At 36.3% G+C, this 17,708-nt stretch overlaps 1 protein-coding gene across 5 annotated transcripts in view; it reads right to left on the bottom strand.

Moving 5' to 3' along the window:
* EXOC2 (exocyst complex component 2) overlaps nucleotides 1-17,708 on the bottom strand; it is a 135,152-nt gene that overhangs the window by 41,734 nt on the left and 75,710 nt on the right. For 4 of the 5 annotated variants that reach the window (XM_082314829.1, XM_082314831.1, XM_082314832.1 and 1 more), the window contains exons 14-22: nucleotides 16,216-16,284; nucleotides 15,806-15,963; nucleotides 12,612-12,733; nucleotides 8,758-8,819; nucleotides 5,969-6,064; nucleotides 4,924-4,983; nucleotides 3,953-4,014; nucleotides 2,976-3,042; nucleotides 803-919 (exon numbers count right to left, since the gene is read on the bottom strand). In XM_082314829.1, coding sequence (XP_082170955.1) covers nucleotides 803-919; nucleotides 2,976-3,042; nucleotides 3,953-4,014; nucleotides 4,924-4,983; nucleotides 5,969-6,064; nucleotides 8,758-8,819; nucleotides 12,612-12,733; nucleotides 15,806-15,963; nucleotides 16,216-16,284 — 813 coding nt within the window. The remainder of the gene's footprint in view (nucleotides 1-802; nucleotides 920-2,975; nucleotides 3,043-3,952; nucleotides 4,015-4,923; nucleotides 4,984-5,968; nucleotides 6,065-8,757; nucleotides 8,820-12,611; nucleotides 12,734-15,805; nucleotides 15,964-16,215; nucleotides 16,285-17,708) is intronic. The other variant, XM_082314830.1, reaches the window with a different exon arrangement.

Raw genomic sequence — 17,708 nt, 5'->3', positions numbered from 1 at the left:
ATATCCAGAGTAATTTTATATACTGTACTAACCATACAAATCATACCAGCCCCATTTAAATGCTATTCGAAATTACTTCAGCCACAGAAATTCAAACAACATTCAGGCAGAATGGGACTAAGGATGTACTACATAGTAGAAACACCAGTTCAAGTGAAATATTGTACTCTGTACTGGAAAAGATAACATTTTACTTCCAACCAACAAATGTTTCTGGAAATAAGCTAGCTTTATGGTCCTAAGGATTAAGTCACAACATTTCTCATAAAAAATGATTAATCTTTACAAAAAGGCAGGAAAATGAGACAGCTACTGCCGCCCACTTTGACATTTTCGTTCTTTGAAAAAAAAAAAAAAAAACAAACCCAAAAAACCAATACACAACAAAAAAACCCTGAACTAGTTTATGAACAACAGCTATCAGTAACGCGGATTGCCAGATGAAATAATTTATCAAGTATATTTCTGAGATAACAATCTTTTACTCTCTGCATTAAGAAAACACAGTGACATTAAACAGCTTTACTAAGAAATCTGATAAGCTTTGCCATTGAACACACAAGTCCTGAATAAGAAAGAGGTCACATTTTCTATACCAGCTATTCAAGCCTTGTAGGAACACAACCAACCATATGGTTGCTGTGGTGTCCAACCGATGCTTGGAGTCCCACTCATTTGTAGAAGGCTCACCCAAGAGTCCTTTTGGCCATTTGAACACTTGCACTTAATTTCCACAGAAAGTAAAACAAATAAAAACTGTTTCCTTCAAGCAATGATACTTCATTCCAGTGCTCTCACTTACTTGAGTTATTTTTTCAACACCTTGAAAGCCGTGTTTCTCAAAATGTTCAGCTATATTTAGGAAGGTATGACGTTCCAGATAACGGCAGTTACTGAGTGCAATTAAAAGCCTCTGTTCCTAAAAAATTTGTTTTAAGAGAAGAAAGAGTATAATAGTTAGAAAAAAGAAATAGCAGCATGACCAATACTGTAAATGTATAGTATTTCATTGACTCTGTGTGTGTGATAAACGTGCTGATAAATAAAGTGGAGTTTACAAATATTTTTGTCAATAAAACACCAAGAACTGAGTGAATTTCAAGTATGATGATTGAACACGTATGCTTTTTCTTATAGGATCTGGAGCATTCACTGGAATAGCTGTGACTAATACAGAATTGTGGTTAAGACTTCTTTACAAAAATTAGGTTTGGACAGCTTTCCAGGAAGCTGTTTCTGGCTTTTACTTTATTTCAAGAAATATGCTAAGAATTATGACCATCATAGAATTAACTGAAGATCATCTTCACTTTCACATGAGCTGGCTAAAACAAGGGAAGCAAAACAGGTACTGAATGAATGCACTCACCCATTCTAAAATACTAGAAGGTTCAGAAGTACATAATATAATTTCAGCAGTTAACATGAAAAAATTCTAGGTGCTTATAACATATGTCTATTCTTCAATTTTTAATTACAAGAAGGTCAAATACATTCTGGAGTTGAGATGCCAGAATTGCCTTTTCCTGACCTTGGTGCAACAAGGTGTACTTTCTAAAGAGACAAGGAACCAAACAAGACAGAACTATTTAAACAGATTTGATCTTCCCTCTTCCCCTCTTCTTCTCCCAATGGGAAAATGTTGTTCTACCTCAGATGGAAGTTCAAAATCAACACCAGCAAATATTTTGAAAACAAAATTATTTGGCGATGAACTCATCATAATAGAGCAGATCTGATGAAAAATGTTGGTAAGTGTTGGTTTTCAGACCCAGAAGAACTCCTGAGAGTTTTGTATTCCAGCAATACGGTGACTAGTATTGAGACGTGCAGTTGCCTACTACTTTAAATTATAATCAGTTGGTATACAGACTATTCAAAAAAATGAGAATTTAAAAAATACTTTGATAAATACCTACTCTGGTCACTTTCTCTGTTCTCATTACTCAATCAGGGAAGAGAAGATAAAGTGTTCTGTGATTTACAGAAAAAAATAATATGATACCATGGAAACCAAACATTGCCTAAAATCATTGATTTCTTCTTTTTTATTTAAACATCCATACCTATGACATATACGAGGAAGTCACAGCCACAAAAAGTTACCCTGTCAACAGTTAATATCAAAATCTCTGTGTTGCAAGAATAAAATGATATAAAGAACTAATTATTATAGTCTGCAATTCAGAAACTTGGCCTCATTTGGCAATCTGTGATACTTCATTGTATCAGGAATGTCTATTGCTCTTGTAAATGAGGCAAAGCTGGGCTTCTGACAACATTTAAAACCTGTACTAAGGAATATTAACTTCATAAGAGGTTCTTCACTAGGTTTCTTGCAGGGAACAACTACATTTTTTCGTCAGCCACTGGACTAGAAGAAAGTACATTAACCAAAGTCAAAGTGTCAAGAATATTAAAAACCTATTTTCCAATTTCCTAAAGAAACAAAACCAAATCCAAACAAGCCAAACAACTAATCAATACTTACTCTCAGTGAAGTAATTTTTTGGGGAAAAAAACCTACATCACTGAATATCTGTATCTTCATGGGTTTTAAAAAGTAACTAATAATCAGACCAGTTCTTACTATTTAAAACAAGGTGATCAATCAAAAGTCAAATCCTCAGCTGTCTTAACACCAGTGCTATTTTCACTGATTTCAGTGATGCCATTTTAGTTTCTGAGGAGGACTTGGTTTCAAAAAATGTCTTCATTAGTTACCTTAGGATGGTATACTAGAGATATCGTAAGCAAAGAGTACTTTTAAAAAGAGCCTTACATTCAAGCCTTATATCCTTGTATTGTCTTACACATATATATATATGTATCTAAGGAAATGCCTGTAGAATACAGAATTGCTCTCTAAAAAAGGAAACCAAAAAACTGAAACACTTAAAAAGAGGACCACATTCCTGTAACTTTGAGAAATATTAAGTTTCACATCAGCTTTTAGAAATAGAAGACAAACTTACTGAAGAAAGACTCGAGTCTTCATGAATGCTTCCAAACAAATCTGGAGATGAAACATCAACTGAAAGACTAGGAATATTGTTTAAAAAGTGAGTAGTATAGTGCTGTTGATTATCTGATACATGGTGGATTCAAATGAACAGTTGGAACAGAAGACTGGAATCTTGTTTCAAGCCCCGTCACACCAGATAATAAAGCAGCCCATGTTGCTCAGTTTTTCTAAAGATGTCCACAAAACCTGCAGGAGCTTTGTGGACAGACAGTACTATTCTAGCTACAGACCCTTCTTTCTTAAAGCATTTTAATTTTCTATAATTTGTCTGCTTTGCCACAGATTCCGTTTTGGTTTTACATCTATCCAGCCAACAGAGTCATCCAAATAGCAAAAAAAAAGTGGCATTAGGAACACAGTTAATTTGCCTTTTTCTAATGCATATTGCAGGTACCAATATTTGCCAAGTCTCTGGCTTTTCACAAAGAAATGATCGGTACTCTTGGAAATTCAGGCTATTCTGACTCGTTTTGGTCTCAAAAATAAGTGGCTCATGAGCAATTATCGAACAAACAAACTTTCAAGAATTTAGCAGAAATACCAATAGAACTAGTCAAAACAGAAGGTAAGAAAGGCAGGGGCTGTTTCTCCATGATTAGACATTACTTAGTGACAAGGACAATTCATTCCACGTAAGGCCATGTCAAAAACAACATACCTGCTTCTACAGCACACAACTGTCATTAAATAGAATGGTATAAGTAATACCATATTCATTATCTTGTACAATATTTATTACATGATGTCACTCAGTTGTTTGGCATAAGAAGTACCTGCTCTTATTTCAAAGCTTCACTAACCAGAAGCAAAAGTATTCACAAGAAATATGAAATATTGGAGGGGATAAAAAGCACACCACCACTGAAGTTTGAGACTTGCACCCAGAATTTCAGAATACTACACCTAGGTCCTATTTATTTTACTTACTGTGCTGTGTCTATGTCACCATCAGGTTTGGTGCTCAGTTGTTCCAAACAGTCTATGAAGACCTAGGAAACAAAGTAAGATCTACATTTTCTGCCAGAACTAAAAAAAATAAAAAATAATAATTAAAAAAAATCTTAAATTCACTTTTACTACAGTCAATAGAAGCAGAACAACCATCATCACCTTTCTTTGTCTTAAACCTTACATAAATACAGTAACATTTTAGTTACACCTTTTGAATGCATATTTTCAATTTTATATGCATCACAGCTTACTTGTAGCAAAACACAGGAGTTTTTAATTCTGCTAAGTAATTCTCATCATGCATAGCTAAAATTATGCAGTGATAATCTGCCGATTTGCAAAGAGGGCATTACTAATAGTTTTCAAGTGTTCAATCTGAACAGTTGATCCCAAGTAAACAACTTAGAAGCATCACTAAAATCCAAAAATCTAAATCTAAAATTTTTGCTTTGGCTCATGATTTCTTATTTGAGAAGACTATAAAAATGGTTCAAAAGCCTAAAGCATGCTATTATCTAATTTAAAATATTTAAAAAAAAAAAAAAAAATCACAATTTGTTACAAAGAATATTGTTTTCCGATACAAAAATTAAAAGCTAAATCTTCAGCTGATGAAAATCGGCATTGCTCCTTTTACTGCAGTGTATCGATGTTAGATGACATCAGCTCAGCAAGCGTCTCTCAATCATCAGCAAAATCTTGAACAGTCACAATCAGGAAAATACTTGAATATGTCACTTACCCTCTGAGGATTTGATATCATCAGATTCAGCTACTAAGCTCTACATACTTTTAAAGTCAAACATTTCTCAGTATCCCGGAGTATATCAGAGGAATAACACAGTCATCAACTTAAGCCGCCTTTTGGGAGGTGGGCAGGGTACAAAGCACACATTTTTATTGATCACTTGTGTTCACAACTTCATACTTAAAAGTGCTTGAGCTACCTGCATGATCCCAATGCTTAGCTGGCACACATCCTCCTGTGTTTTCTGCTGCTGGAAAACCTGAAAATCCAAGCGTATTATTTCAGCAGAACAGCTTCACGTGGCCTTATTCTCAAGGAAGGTCTGAGTAACCTATCCCTAAAGAAATGACACAATTATAGGAATGGCTGCTGGGACACGGTGTGTTCTTATGGATCAGTTTCAATTTTTCCCCACCCTAAAAATGGGGAGAGAGAGTACAAGTCCCAGTAAGCAATTTGACAAGCATGAGCAGACAACACAGTAAAATGATTCTATTATTCTAAAAGGAAAGAAGTCCTAGTACGTAGTACACGTGAAACATATCATTGCTGGCTAATGGAATTGCAGCAAAAGCTCCCAGGATGTTGAAAGATCTTTGCCCCCTAACAAGAAGGATTCACCATACTGCAGATGCTTTTGAATAATGTTCATTAAGAAACTAGACAAGCTACCCATAAAAATTAAAATAAGGGAGGAGAGAGAAACAATACCCATACAGAGGGGCCCAAAGGACTTTGGAAAAGTGTTAAACTTCCTTAGATCACTGAAACCTGAAATAAAACATCAGTAACACAACCAATCAGGGCCTCAAGGTACTAAGTGGATGGGGACAATCACGACTCCTTATTTAGAGTAAAGTTTACAGAAGTAAAAAGCTGAATTCAAGTTCTGCAAGTCGTTTGGATGCAACACTGAGTGAAGAGTAACTCCTACGAATGCCCCCCCCCTTTTTTTTTCATGTAAATAAAGTCACATCTACTGCTATCTGAAAATAACATTAGCAGTATTCTTTCTAAAGAACAGCTTTAAAGATTTAAACATAGGTCCAATCTGCTTATACATACACACACAATTACCCCTAACAAAGGAAACACAGAGTGCTAAAAGTGGTGAAAAGGATGTACATGGAAAACAATAAAGAGGAAAGTTATACCCCTGTATCATTCTCTGAAAGTTCTCGTTCTGAAACCAAACAGTAATTTACATAAAAAGAATGAAAATAAAAGCATAAATCAAAACTTACGCTGGCCTCTCCAGGTTTGCAGTCCAGCACAGTTTTAAGAGATTGCAAGGAATGGATAATGCACTGTTCAAACTGGGATGGCTGAAAGGCAAATGACTTGTTAGTGTTAGATAAGCATGTCAAATGTATACTACACAAATATATAAAAACTTCCATGCCATATGGTAAGGTCTTTATTTCTAAATTATCCCAAATAAGGGAAAAAAAAAAAAAAATCACGATTCGTATATTACCAAAGGACCCTTTTGTAGTGATGTACTTTTGCACTTAAGCTATCTACAGAATTATTACCATAGATCAATGCACATTTTTTTTATCTGAATGAGAGACTTGTACACCAAACAGCCTCCTCTAAAAGGGTCATGAATGATTGTTATAGCTTGTTTGTGGTAGCATATATTGACAATTACATTATAGATGCCTCTGACACCCTTCCTCCTCCCCCTCCTTGATCTAAGTCAGGATAGAATTTCACCTGGGATATCTGATATTTCTGCATTTTATTTCAGCAAAAGGTTTCTAAGAAAAACAGATTGAAATTGCTTTCACATGGAAGAAAAAAACCCCACTGGGTTGGGGGGGCTTTTTTTACCTTCAGGTTTCCAAACCTGAAGTACGAATGTCTTGATGCACGTATCAATTTCACTCTGAAAGTGCAAACGAGTTCACAGCATCAGAGTCATTAGTCAGTTTTTCCTTGTCTTTCTCTCTTCCCTGTTAAGTCACACTTTTTTTTTTTTTTTTTTTTTTTTAATGAGGCTGCCTGCTGGTATTAGGCAGGAAGCTGTTGTACAAGGGCAACCCGAAGCGGAGAGGTGTCACTGCTCTGGAAAAGAGGGACATCATCCTATTGGATTTGTATCAAAGAGGTGGACAAAAAAGGATTCTAAGCCACGTAAACCTGCTTTTCATTCAGTAGATAGTTTATGGCACACCACCAGCTTTAGGCTTAGGAGCAACTTTTATTTCTGTAAATGCTGGGGTGGAGGTGGATCATGAAAGTGATGCCTGCACGGCAACCTGAAAATTGTGAAAAAAACCACCAAGACAATCTGTATTTATTATTTTTGGACCCGCTTAAAAGAAAAAGAACAGCAGTAACATGCTGTGCTGCTTTTTTTTTTTTGTTTCCACATAATAAAACATCACACCTCAGGGGAAGAAAGCTGTTCAGATATGTTATTCTTTGGATATTATGAAACTGAGGAAAGTTGGTTCTGTGTCTTACTGTATCGTTTACCTGGAATATAAATGCTAAAGAGGTTATCAACCAGTATTTCCTACAACCTTAAAACACAATTTCTGTCTTAAGCCTAAAATGTCCCCAAAGAGACTGCCTGGCCCTTGTTTATATTGGCTAATTTTTGCTACAATTTTTGCTAAATATTACCACAATGAACTCCAGTAGATAAATAACCCTACTATGACAAACATAGTCAACTGCCACCATTGAAATTTGGCATGTCTCAACCGCAGCCTCAAAAGGTATCTAGGAAAGTGCTGTATATGAGGAATTCATGGATGATTTCTAAATACAAAAAAGATTGACACAATTTTTAAACAAAGATGGGTTAGGATACAGCAGAAGCATAAAGAAACAAAGCTTTTGTGGAAGATCCTTCCTCCTCCCTCCATTTTACAGATGAATAGAGTGAAAAACAGAAAAGTTAAGGGACTTGCCCAAGTCAGCGACAACTGAAACCAAGACCAGAAGCTGTAAATCTGGTTATAATGCTACAATTGCTCAACAACACTCCTTCCTACAATGTGTATATTGTGATTGCTTAACGCCCTCCTACTCAACTTCAAACATGTATTTATAGAAGCAAATAAGAAAAACTAAAAAAGTCTGTGGAGCATTCTGTTAGATAATATACACAAAGCAACTCTCCCTCCCACAGGCCCTTTCTGCTTTCGCAGATTGTTTTTAAGTCACACCTACAACGTGCTTGCTGTGTTTTAGGCATTAGTCATTACTGTGTATTTCCAGAAAGCATCTCACTAATTTATCTGAATTTGGTTTCAAGTCATTTGTTGTTTGTGTGTAGGCAATCTCCTAAATTAGTTGCTTTTCAGTTCAATTTCTCATTATAACATATAAGTGACCTATTTATTTAACTACAGACCAATTCCACGGTAGTGTGCCTACTAAGTTATGATGCATTTTGATGCAAACTGAACTTGTTGTGACCTCAAAAAATAATTTTTTACTTCAGTAAGCCATCCCTAAAATAAGATGCTCAACAATGAAAGTTATTATTATCTCAGCAAAATCATGCTAGAGGTCAGCAGTAATTATACTGATACACTTAAATAACCCTACTTAAGGCAGAAAGTCATGCTACATATCTTGATGACCAATTCTTATTTATTTTGTCTCTCAATACATGGAACAAATCTTCAAAGCTTTTATTTAGGCTTTTTTTTTTTTTTTTCCCTGTTTTGCACCTTCAAAAATATTGCTGTCTAGTAGTACCATTATCACTTAAAAGTTATTTCAGGCATAATAGTTTGAGAAGTACAAATAAAAATTTTGGAAAAGGAAGAAAAAAATAACTTTGTGTTTGGTGATGGTATCTGTTAAGAGTTCTGTAAATACGTAACCATCCAAACAAAAAATTTTGTATTTCTCTTCCTATGTTTTCATATTTTAATAAAACTATAGACACCAGTATGCACACACATAGACAAAGTCCTAAATAATTCAATTTTTGGAGAATATTTCATTAAACTTGAAAAAAAAAAAATCCAGCAAAGAAAGTGCCTACAAGACACACAAGTATACCCACCAACGATGTCAAACCTTCATTGTCAACAACCCAGTCTTCCTTTTCAGCTAACCTCTTTATATCTGTAAGACAGAGCAAGAAGGGGGGGGGGGGGGGGGGGGGGAGAAGGTATTCATTTTCATTATTAAAAACTCCTTGAACTTGCAAAGATAAACCACAGACATTGGGACTGCAATGACTAGGCATACAAGCAAATAGCACTAAAAGCTTCAAAGCTTTCATCATTCTCAAATGACTAAGAATGGAACTCATACATGGTATGCTGGTGACACCACATAGAGAAGCATATCTATGATACATGGCAAGAGTTGCATGAAGCAGATCTTTTACTGGAAAGCTTAAAATTAAAGGAATATTGTGAAGGCTTTAGGTCTGTTTTTATTTTGTAAATTTTTAATCACAACATAAAATACTGCATTTAAGAACCCAAGTCTCTAGTCTATTATACTCCAGCTCTTAATTAAAAATGAAAGAACAACTGCCTAGCGTTTTAGCAAAGACAGAAAGGACAGCATATAATTCATATTTAATAACTATAAAAGAGGCTCAGAGTCCCCACTCAGGGTCAAGGATGCATGGTGCTAGACTTTCTTCAAAAATACATGAAGGCATATGCAAAAAGCACTCTCTTCCGCTACCCAGAACGTGCCAACTTCTATGGGCTTACTGAAGCTAACAGGAACCAAGTCAGGATGTGAAACCAAAGCTCATGCACTGGAAACAAAATTCCTCTATGGACACATGCATTCTGCATCATTGCTTTTTTTGGGGCTTAATCAACTTGTAAACAGAACAAAGACGAACTGTGTGCAGCCCATGGGGGCTTTGACATATAGTTTTTCACACACGAATTGCTCATCAGAACTGTCTGTATGTCATGAAACTCCCTTTAAAACAAGCAAAAATTTCAGTGAATTACCAGCTCTCCCCAAAATCCAAGAAAAGAGGGTAACTAATGCAGGCTGAAAGGTATCTTCACTATCTTGGTGCTTTAATCAGCTAAATTAAGAAGCTTCGTTATGGTGTTATACCCTGCAATTCTACATCTCATGCAAGTATAGGCTTAGTCAGGATAAAAAGTATTAAGCGATTGTGCAGAATAATTACTCTCTTCGTTTCCCTATTTAGGAAACCTCTTAATTGAACCAATATTCTTATGAGGCTTTAGATTGCACTGGTCAGCCTTTACATGGTTTTGTGGCTGCTCACTTTTGCATTCTGTTCTGAGCTAATACAAATACAGGAGAAACAAATTTCTTTCTTGTATTTCACTGCTTACCAAATTCCAGTCAAATACATTCATGTAAACCCCCTGTCTAGTCTGGCATTCACATAATTTGGCTTTCATGACCTTTATGACCAGTGATCACACACGAGAGGGAAAGAACACAGACTGCTTCTCAGGGCCAGCATGAGTATATGGTGTTTATCATAAGACAACAAGAAAACCCTGTGCGTGGGCAGATTTGTCCTATTTAAATAGCTAATGGTAGAATGCTCTATTAAAAATTTTAACTGATCTGAATGCCTTTACCAGCTTACAACACGCAGCAGGAGATGAGAATGAACTTTATATCAGCAGTCTATGCAGTTCATATTTCAGAGAGATTATAGAGGTGAGATTCAAGTCCAGGAGGAGCCTTTTTGACTTATATATTACAGATATAACTACATCTGAGATACATTTACATAGCTCCATGAGAATATCCATTAACTGTTCTTTCACTGGTTCTTTAAAAATAACAGTTTCTCCAAGGGCCCAGTTAACCTGGTCCTGTCCAGAAAAAAACATCTAAACACATTCAACATATGCAATTTTGCTTTAGCTGTTAAAGAACAAAAAAAAAGGGTCCCATAGATAAGGCACGCAGTGCAACAGTATGGAGTGACAGTCAGGCATCTGACAGGCAGGCATCTTTTCCCCTGTTTGATGCTACAGCCAATACACGGAACTTCACTGACAGGGGATGGAAGCAGCAGTCGAGGAAGGCTGCCGTTATTGGCTAGATGAAAGAGAGATATATTAGATGTGGCGCTTAGGGACATGGTTTAGTGGTGGACTTGGCAGTGCTAGGTTAACGGTTGGACTTGATGATCTTATGGTCTTTTCCAACGTAAATGATTCTATGATTCTATGATTATCCAGCCAACATAATATACCAGCATCTTAAGGGATCTGATCTCTTTTGAATCAAGAAAGAAAAGTATGAATAAAGATGTTCAGCTCAAATAGAGAATCATTCAAACACAGAGTGGTAAATCTGCTTTTCTAAAAATCTAAGGTACAGACTACCACAAGAGTTTTTCCTCCACAGAACATACGTGGCCAGCAATCAGGACGTAAGAAGCAGAAACTCTGGATCTGAACAAAGAACTGGGCTATTGTTATGACACAACAAGTAGGCAAAACTAGTAAGACAGCAGATTTTTTAGCCTAGAGCTTCATCATTAATCACGTATCAGAGCTCTCTGGACTGCATTGGAGAAGCTAGGTGTATAGCTCACTGAGATCTGATAAGCTAAGGATTGTCAGGAAAACGGTTCGGAGCTACATACTTCCCTCCTTTGAAACAGTCAGGAAATCTGAGGAATCACTCACAATTCCTAGACAGAGGGCAGTCAGTCCAACAAGACACCCTCATGTCACAATTAAAAAAAGAAAAAAAAAAGAATCTTTTTCACTTGCCATTTAAAAAAAAAAAAAATTGATCTCAATTGTGCTAAGTGAAGAAAAGCAAAAGAGACTTCCTCATACTTTAAGTGAAATCTGAAATAGTGGTAATACTTTCCCTAAGGAGTTTCAAAGAGACAAGACAACCTATGTACTTGTATGGCCAATGAGCTTGATATTAATGCAGAAAAATAATGTTAATGCTGAAACAGGATTTAATAAAAGAATTAAGAGCCAAGAATACAATTCATGTCAACATTGTATCAAATAAACCATAGAGGCTTTATGATTTGTTGTCATCAAAAGTTTAAAAATTTGCTTAATGTAGCCACCTGCACTTTGCACACTTGAGGCTTGGGTAAAACACTTAGCATCATGTCAGCCTACAAAATAATGATGAATTATATGTTAAAGATTAAAAAATGATTAAATTGTAAGATTAAAAAAGCCCTAATTTTTTTAATATTAAGGGTAATTAGTCTTTTGGGAGAAAAAACAAAACAAAACACCAAAAAACACTGCTAAGTGAATTAGTAGATCAATCTGCCCTGAGATTTTAAGAGAGACATTTATTTCTGGAAGATTTACTTCATTTACATTCAAGTTTCAGAGTTGAATACAAGACAGTAAGATGAATGGCCTCTGATGCACACAGAGTCACATCAGATTTAGAGAATGTGTTACTGGCCTTGACAATCCAGACATTTATGGCAAAAGCTGTGTACACAGTAGGAAGCCTGGGGATTATAATATTAGTAAAAGGTCTTGGAAAACACACAACTAAAATACTTCATAAAGGGCTGTGGAATTTTTTTTTTTCTTGGGGGTGGGGCACTGCTTATTTAATTCTTCACTTTACAGAAGAACTCAGAAAATAAACAATATTTCCAATACGGAAAAGCTGCATCATGAGATAAATCACTTGCATTGTAAAACTGTCTCAATCCAAAGAAAACAGATCTAAACTACTGTATTCATTAGATTAAGAAAACACTCATAACACGCATTTCTGCCAGAAAAGTGAAATGTTTGAGTAACTCTTGTGAGATATTACAGAACTCAGAGGAGTCCACTGCCACTACAATATCTGTAACAAACATGGTTATCTTCCAGAACATGGTTTGGCTTAATCAGAGCCAAAAAAATATGATAGTAAACAGAGAGACCTGCAGCCTTTTATTACCTTCAGCTGTGTGTTGTAAAGTCACCATAATGCAACGTACACGAAGGTCCAAAATAAGATCCTGGATGATCTGAAGCATATCATTGGGTATCTCGAGTGCAGTAAGAGACTCAGAACTAAGCCTGGAAAACAAATAAAATTAGACTGAAGTGTAAATCTGCAGGTTTTTTTAAGCTGATAGAACTTCATTGAATTTTTAATGTTTTCTGTATATGTGAATACAGCAGCTCCATCCACAGTGAGTCTTTGAAAACTGATCATCCCATTCAGAGAAGATTAATTATTTGCTTAATTCAGAAGCTTGCAAACACAGATGTATTTTTTTGTAACATTACAATAATGTCATAGTAACATGCCAACTTTTCCCACTGTCCTCTTGCACTTCCCCGCCTACCTTTCTGCATCCATCTTTTGTCTTACAATCCAAGAATAATCCTTTTGGAGCAGAAGTAGCTTTTTTGCTGTTTTTAGGAGAATGCCTAGATCAAATCCTAGGTCTACAGCAGGGTTTTCGAGATATTGTTTACCCACATTTACAACAGTAACAGCCATCAAGCTGCCATAAATGGTGATGTGGCTGTGCATCAGATTGCCAAGAGTGCAAGCATTTAAGGAGCCAAAATACAGCTACTGCATCACCTGCAAAGTGAAGAGGGAATTCACTCACTGTTTTGCTCCCAGCTCTGACTGGGCACAAATCACCAGCTACTATAGCTGAGGACGGAAACATTCATTTCCATTTTTTCCTTTAGAAATAGTAACGCACCAGCTGCTTACAAGGTGCATTTTGGCTTTTAGCTAAAAGGCTGCAGTTGTGCTCACTTTAGTTAGGGGCACAAAGTGAGGTTTACTGCTTTTATCCAACTCTTGGATATTTAAGAAAGGATAATTCATAAGCAGTCGTCGTTTTCCCTACTGCTAATGCTGAGCAAAGCACAGATACTAGAAAATGCCAAAGAACGGGAGTAGGAAGGCACAAGCAAACAAGTTTGAGTAGTAAGTGGAACATTTCCAGTCACCCACCTGTAGGCTCCAGTTCCTTACCCTCAGTGCTGGGCATAAACCGTCAAATCCCCACCATTAACCAGACTGCTATCTGCTCAGCACAACTACTGAATTGGTAGTTACAGAAATCTGCACTGTCTCAGCTGTTCAGGAAACACAGGATGTAAATACCCATCTCTGAGAAGTTTAAGTGACTTTAGACTGCATGGAAGTCCTGTACTTGGAGTTGATTCCATTTCTAAGGGAGCACGCAGCTGTCACATCCCTAAGACCATCTTTTCCTCATATAACTCGCCCTAACAAATATATACCTTTCTATCCTTACAACAAGGCAAAAGTCTTGCCGACAATGGCGTCACCTTATCGCGTATCTCTAATTTATCCTCTAGAACCTATTCAAACTGGGCAATGACAAAATGGGGTACAAGAGAAAGACCGTGCAACCACCCTACTTTAAGCTGTGTGATACATATAAACAAGCAGAAAAATTAAGATCACACAGGTGTAATGCCAACTCCTCGTTATCTAAATTTGTAAGGTTTAGCATTCTTAAATACAAGCAGAAGACAGTAAATCTTTTGTGAGATGACTGAAAAGAGTACAGTTCTATCGTGTGCTTCATAACGTTAGGAACTATAAAAATAAAACTTAAACTATTGCATAACTTTGCAACAAATAAGGTGTTTATGCAATGTGTGGACTCTTCATGGGAAGAGTCCACCTTCATTGTTGGTGTCAGTCACAAGAATTTATGAGATTGTCAGAGTGTGGGGCCTCAAAAAGAAAAGTACTAGCAGCACTTCCAAAAACTTCTGACCTGGTCATCACTTGTCGGTACTCCATCATGGTATGTTCAGTTCCTCTTTTCCAGATTGCCCTTTTTCTTCTCTACTTTTGATTGCTTTGCATTGAAGTCTAGCTCACTTTACTAAAGTACCAGCACAGGCATCAGTAAAGAACATGAGGTGGGGAGAAGAGCGGGAGGGAGAGAGAATTTCCCCAGCTTTCAGTTCAGTTGTTCATTACCAGGGCAGTGGCCAGAAAGCAAGAGGAGATTCCCTGAAAAAGAGCCTTCACATATCCTATAAACTCAGCCTGGATCATACCTTGGGTGGCGGGACTCTGAAGCACAACCAACCTTTAAAGAATCTGTTGGTTAAATTTCCAAGCCAATATTACAGATACGCAGTGTTAAATTCCAGAATTTTATAATTTGAGTGAAATTGGATTGCTTCTCATAAAAGGGCAACACCGGTGCCAAAGCCTGTTCCCTTGCCCCTTTACATCTTTTCATCAAATGCCAAGTCAGTTCCTTCTTAAATTGGAAGCCTTCCATAAAATTCAGCCAGAATAAGAAACGTCACAGGGAAATTTTTTTTCTGAATGGTTAAAGTACAGATAATGTAACTGACAACAGACTTCAGGAAAGAGTTAAGCACACTTGACAGCAGGTATGTATAATTGCTAGCTCCATCTGCAATGAGAATATCTATATGTGATTATACCCCTTTCTTTTCTTCCTCTGTGCTTTGTTGTTACCTACTTTGAAAACTGCAGATAAAAAGTACAGTATCATATCCAGGTATTACTCAAGTTTCCAAAAGATAATGACAATTCTTATATCCTCCATAGACAAATGGAAGCAAATTCTGTCTATTAATAAGGCATTTTGTAATTAATGACATGCACATTACTAAGTTTATAAACGTAATTATAAGCAGAATGATATTATAAGCAGGAGTATCACCTTCCATAAAACAACTCTAAAAGTAAATTATGATTTAAGAATGATACTACAGTGAGAAGCTATTTTCACCCATTTTGGCAGAGATGGGAGGATGTGCAGCAAATGAAGCAGATAATTGCTTTCTCCTGTAAAGAATCAAATTCTGTTTCATTCATGGAGTGTCTATGCTGTATCAGGCAAATATTTTATTCAAACTTTTCCTAAGATGCTACAGAAAAAAATGAATATATCATTATGTAATAAGGCTATATCATGAGACATTATTTATTACACTTGCACATAGCATCCTAAATCTGCCCTACGTAATTTTTTTGTAATCTTAATTTTGAAAATGTTAACATTCTCACCACTCAGGGTATTTAATGCAATAAATAAAACAACTTCTCTTAAAGCACACATATTCCTGGAATAGCATCATTTTGTAGGTCCACAGATCCATTACCTTACAGTCTGGATAACATGTGTTAGCCACTGGCCAGAAAGTTCAGATTTCATCTCCCAGCCACCATACTGTCTTGATTCTCCTTCTCTGAGGCTGAATGGAAGCAAAGCTCCACGGATAAGTTTCACCAGAGAGTGCATCACTTCCTGAATCATTTTCTGCATTAGAAGAAGGGAAAGAAAAATCAAGCAAAAAGCTCCATCAATGTGCTTAAGCAGCCATGTGCTTGCTATACACAATAGCTTGGAATGTATGATTTACAGGTGGCTCCACATGATAGAGAGTAGAGGAGAAGGAGGTATAAGGGCACACAGACGATTTAAGAAATCTGATTTTCAAGGTGGTGACACTAAAGTATCTTGCTATGGAGGACAACTGAAAGAGAGCAAGGTTCTCCCCCCGTAACTTACCTTGAAATCATTTTGTCTTTGCCTAGCGTTTTTCTTTGATCTTTCCATCTGGCCAGATTTTTCAGCAGTCTTGTGAAAATGAGAAAATTGAAAAGTGTAAGTATCTCATAACCACTGTTAAAATAATTCTGAAAAAGGGGGTTTCAAAGTGAAGAAGTGAAAACTGATGAGTTTATTATGCAATTATAAAAACTAACTCATGGCATCTCAATAAACAAAGACTAATATATATCAATAAACTCTACTTACTGTAGGTCAGTGTGCTAATGTTTAATTCTGAGGAACAATGTGTATTTGAGACAAAGTCAGAGACAAGCATAAAAGAATAGCTCAAGCAATATGAACTTCATGAGGTCAAAGTATTCTCGCTGCAAAGTTAGTGAGAGCTAAAACATATGTAGTCCAATTGTGCACCAAGTTTATATGAAGAAACTATTTTCTCAGCGTGGAAGCTGCCCAGAGAAGGACATTGATGTGAAGTGGGAGACACTTCTTGGAATGACGGCAATTTGGAACTGTAACATGTAAGGGGGAGGGTTGAGGGGGTTTTGTTTGGTTTTTTAGGAACAGCATTTTGTTGACGATGCTCTTTAAATAATTCAACTAACTGTAAAAGAGACTCTGCAAAATAATCAGCATCTTCATGGACAGTTCACTTCTTTGAAAACCGAGGAACGCGAGTATGCTGTGCATGAGACAGTTACAGTTGAAGAAAAACATGGTTTGACTAACAGTCTTCCTGTTTGTAGTTCTGGCCTTCTGTGGAGTCTGCTGAGAACACAGTAGGGTAAATGGTACTGAAAAAGTTATTTCAAATACTGGGTTAAGTGCAGATGTAGAATTTTATAGTTAGAAAATCTCCCGTTTTATGTATGTACAGCAACATCTACTGGACAAGAAGTGCAATAACATGACAGGAGTATTCTCAAAGAGTACCCATTTACTTTCAAGTCATTAATCTGAAATGCTGTATTTTTCCAATTCCCTCTTTAGCTAAAGCATTTCAGATTAAGGTAAAATAAATAACTTGAAGTGAGCAAAAATTAGAAGAAAAATAAAACTGCTTAACAGTTTTGGAAAATACATAGCTATGAAACTCTTGTACTTTAAAGCTCTGAATTATACAGTTTCAGAGAAGGAGAACAACACTTGAGTTATTGCTGCATGTAATACCCATTTCTCTCTTCTAATGCCTTAAAAAGAAAATAAGCTGCATTCCTTTAAACCTCAGGTATCAACTTAAAATTCACACTTTTACAGCTAGATTAAAGAACAACAAAAAAAATTCACAGATCTTTGATATCTTTTTTTTTTTTTCTTAGTGGTTTTGCTGAAGACCAATCTTAAACCTTTCCTGCACAGACAGACCAAAACTATCTTGTGGTAAGACCAACGGTTACTACTCACATATGCTACTTCACCTAGAGTGATTCAAAGAACTCAACTTTTTAAACTGTTGAAAATACCACGTAAATCTTTAACTGACAATATTT

This window comes from Platalea leucorodia (assembly GCF_965183815.1).
Source record: "Platalea leucorodia genome assembly, chromosome: 1".
NCBI lineage: Eukaryota > Metazoa > Chordata > Aves > Pelecaniformes > Threskiornithidae > Platalea > Platalea leucorodia.
This window is presented reverse-complemented; position numbering and strand designations above follow the sequence as displayed.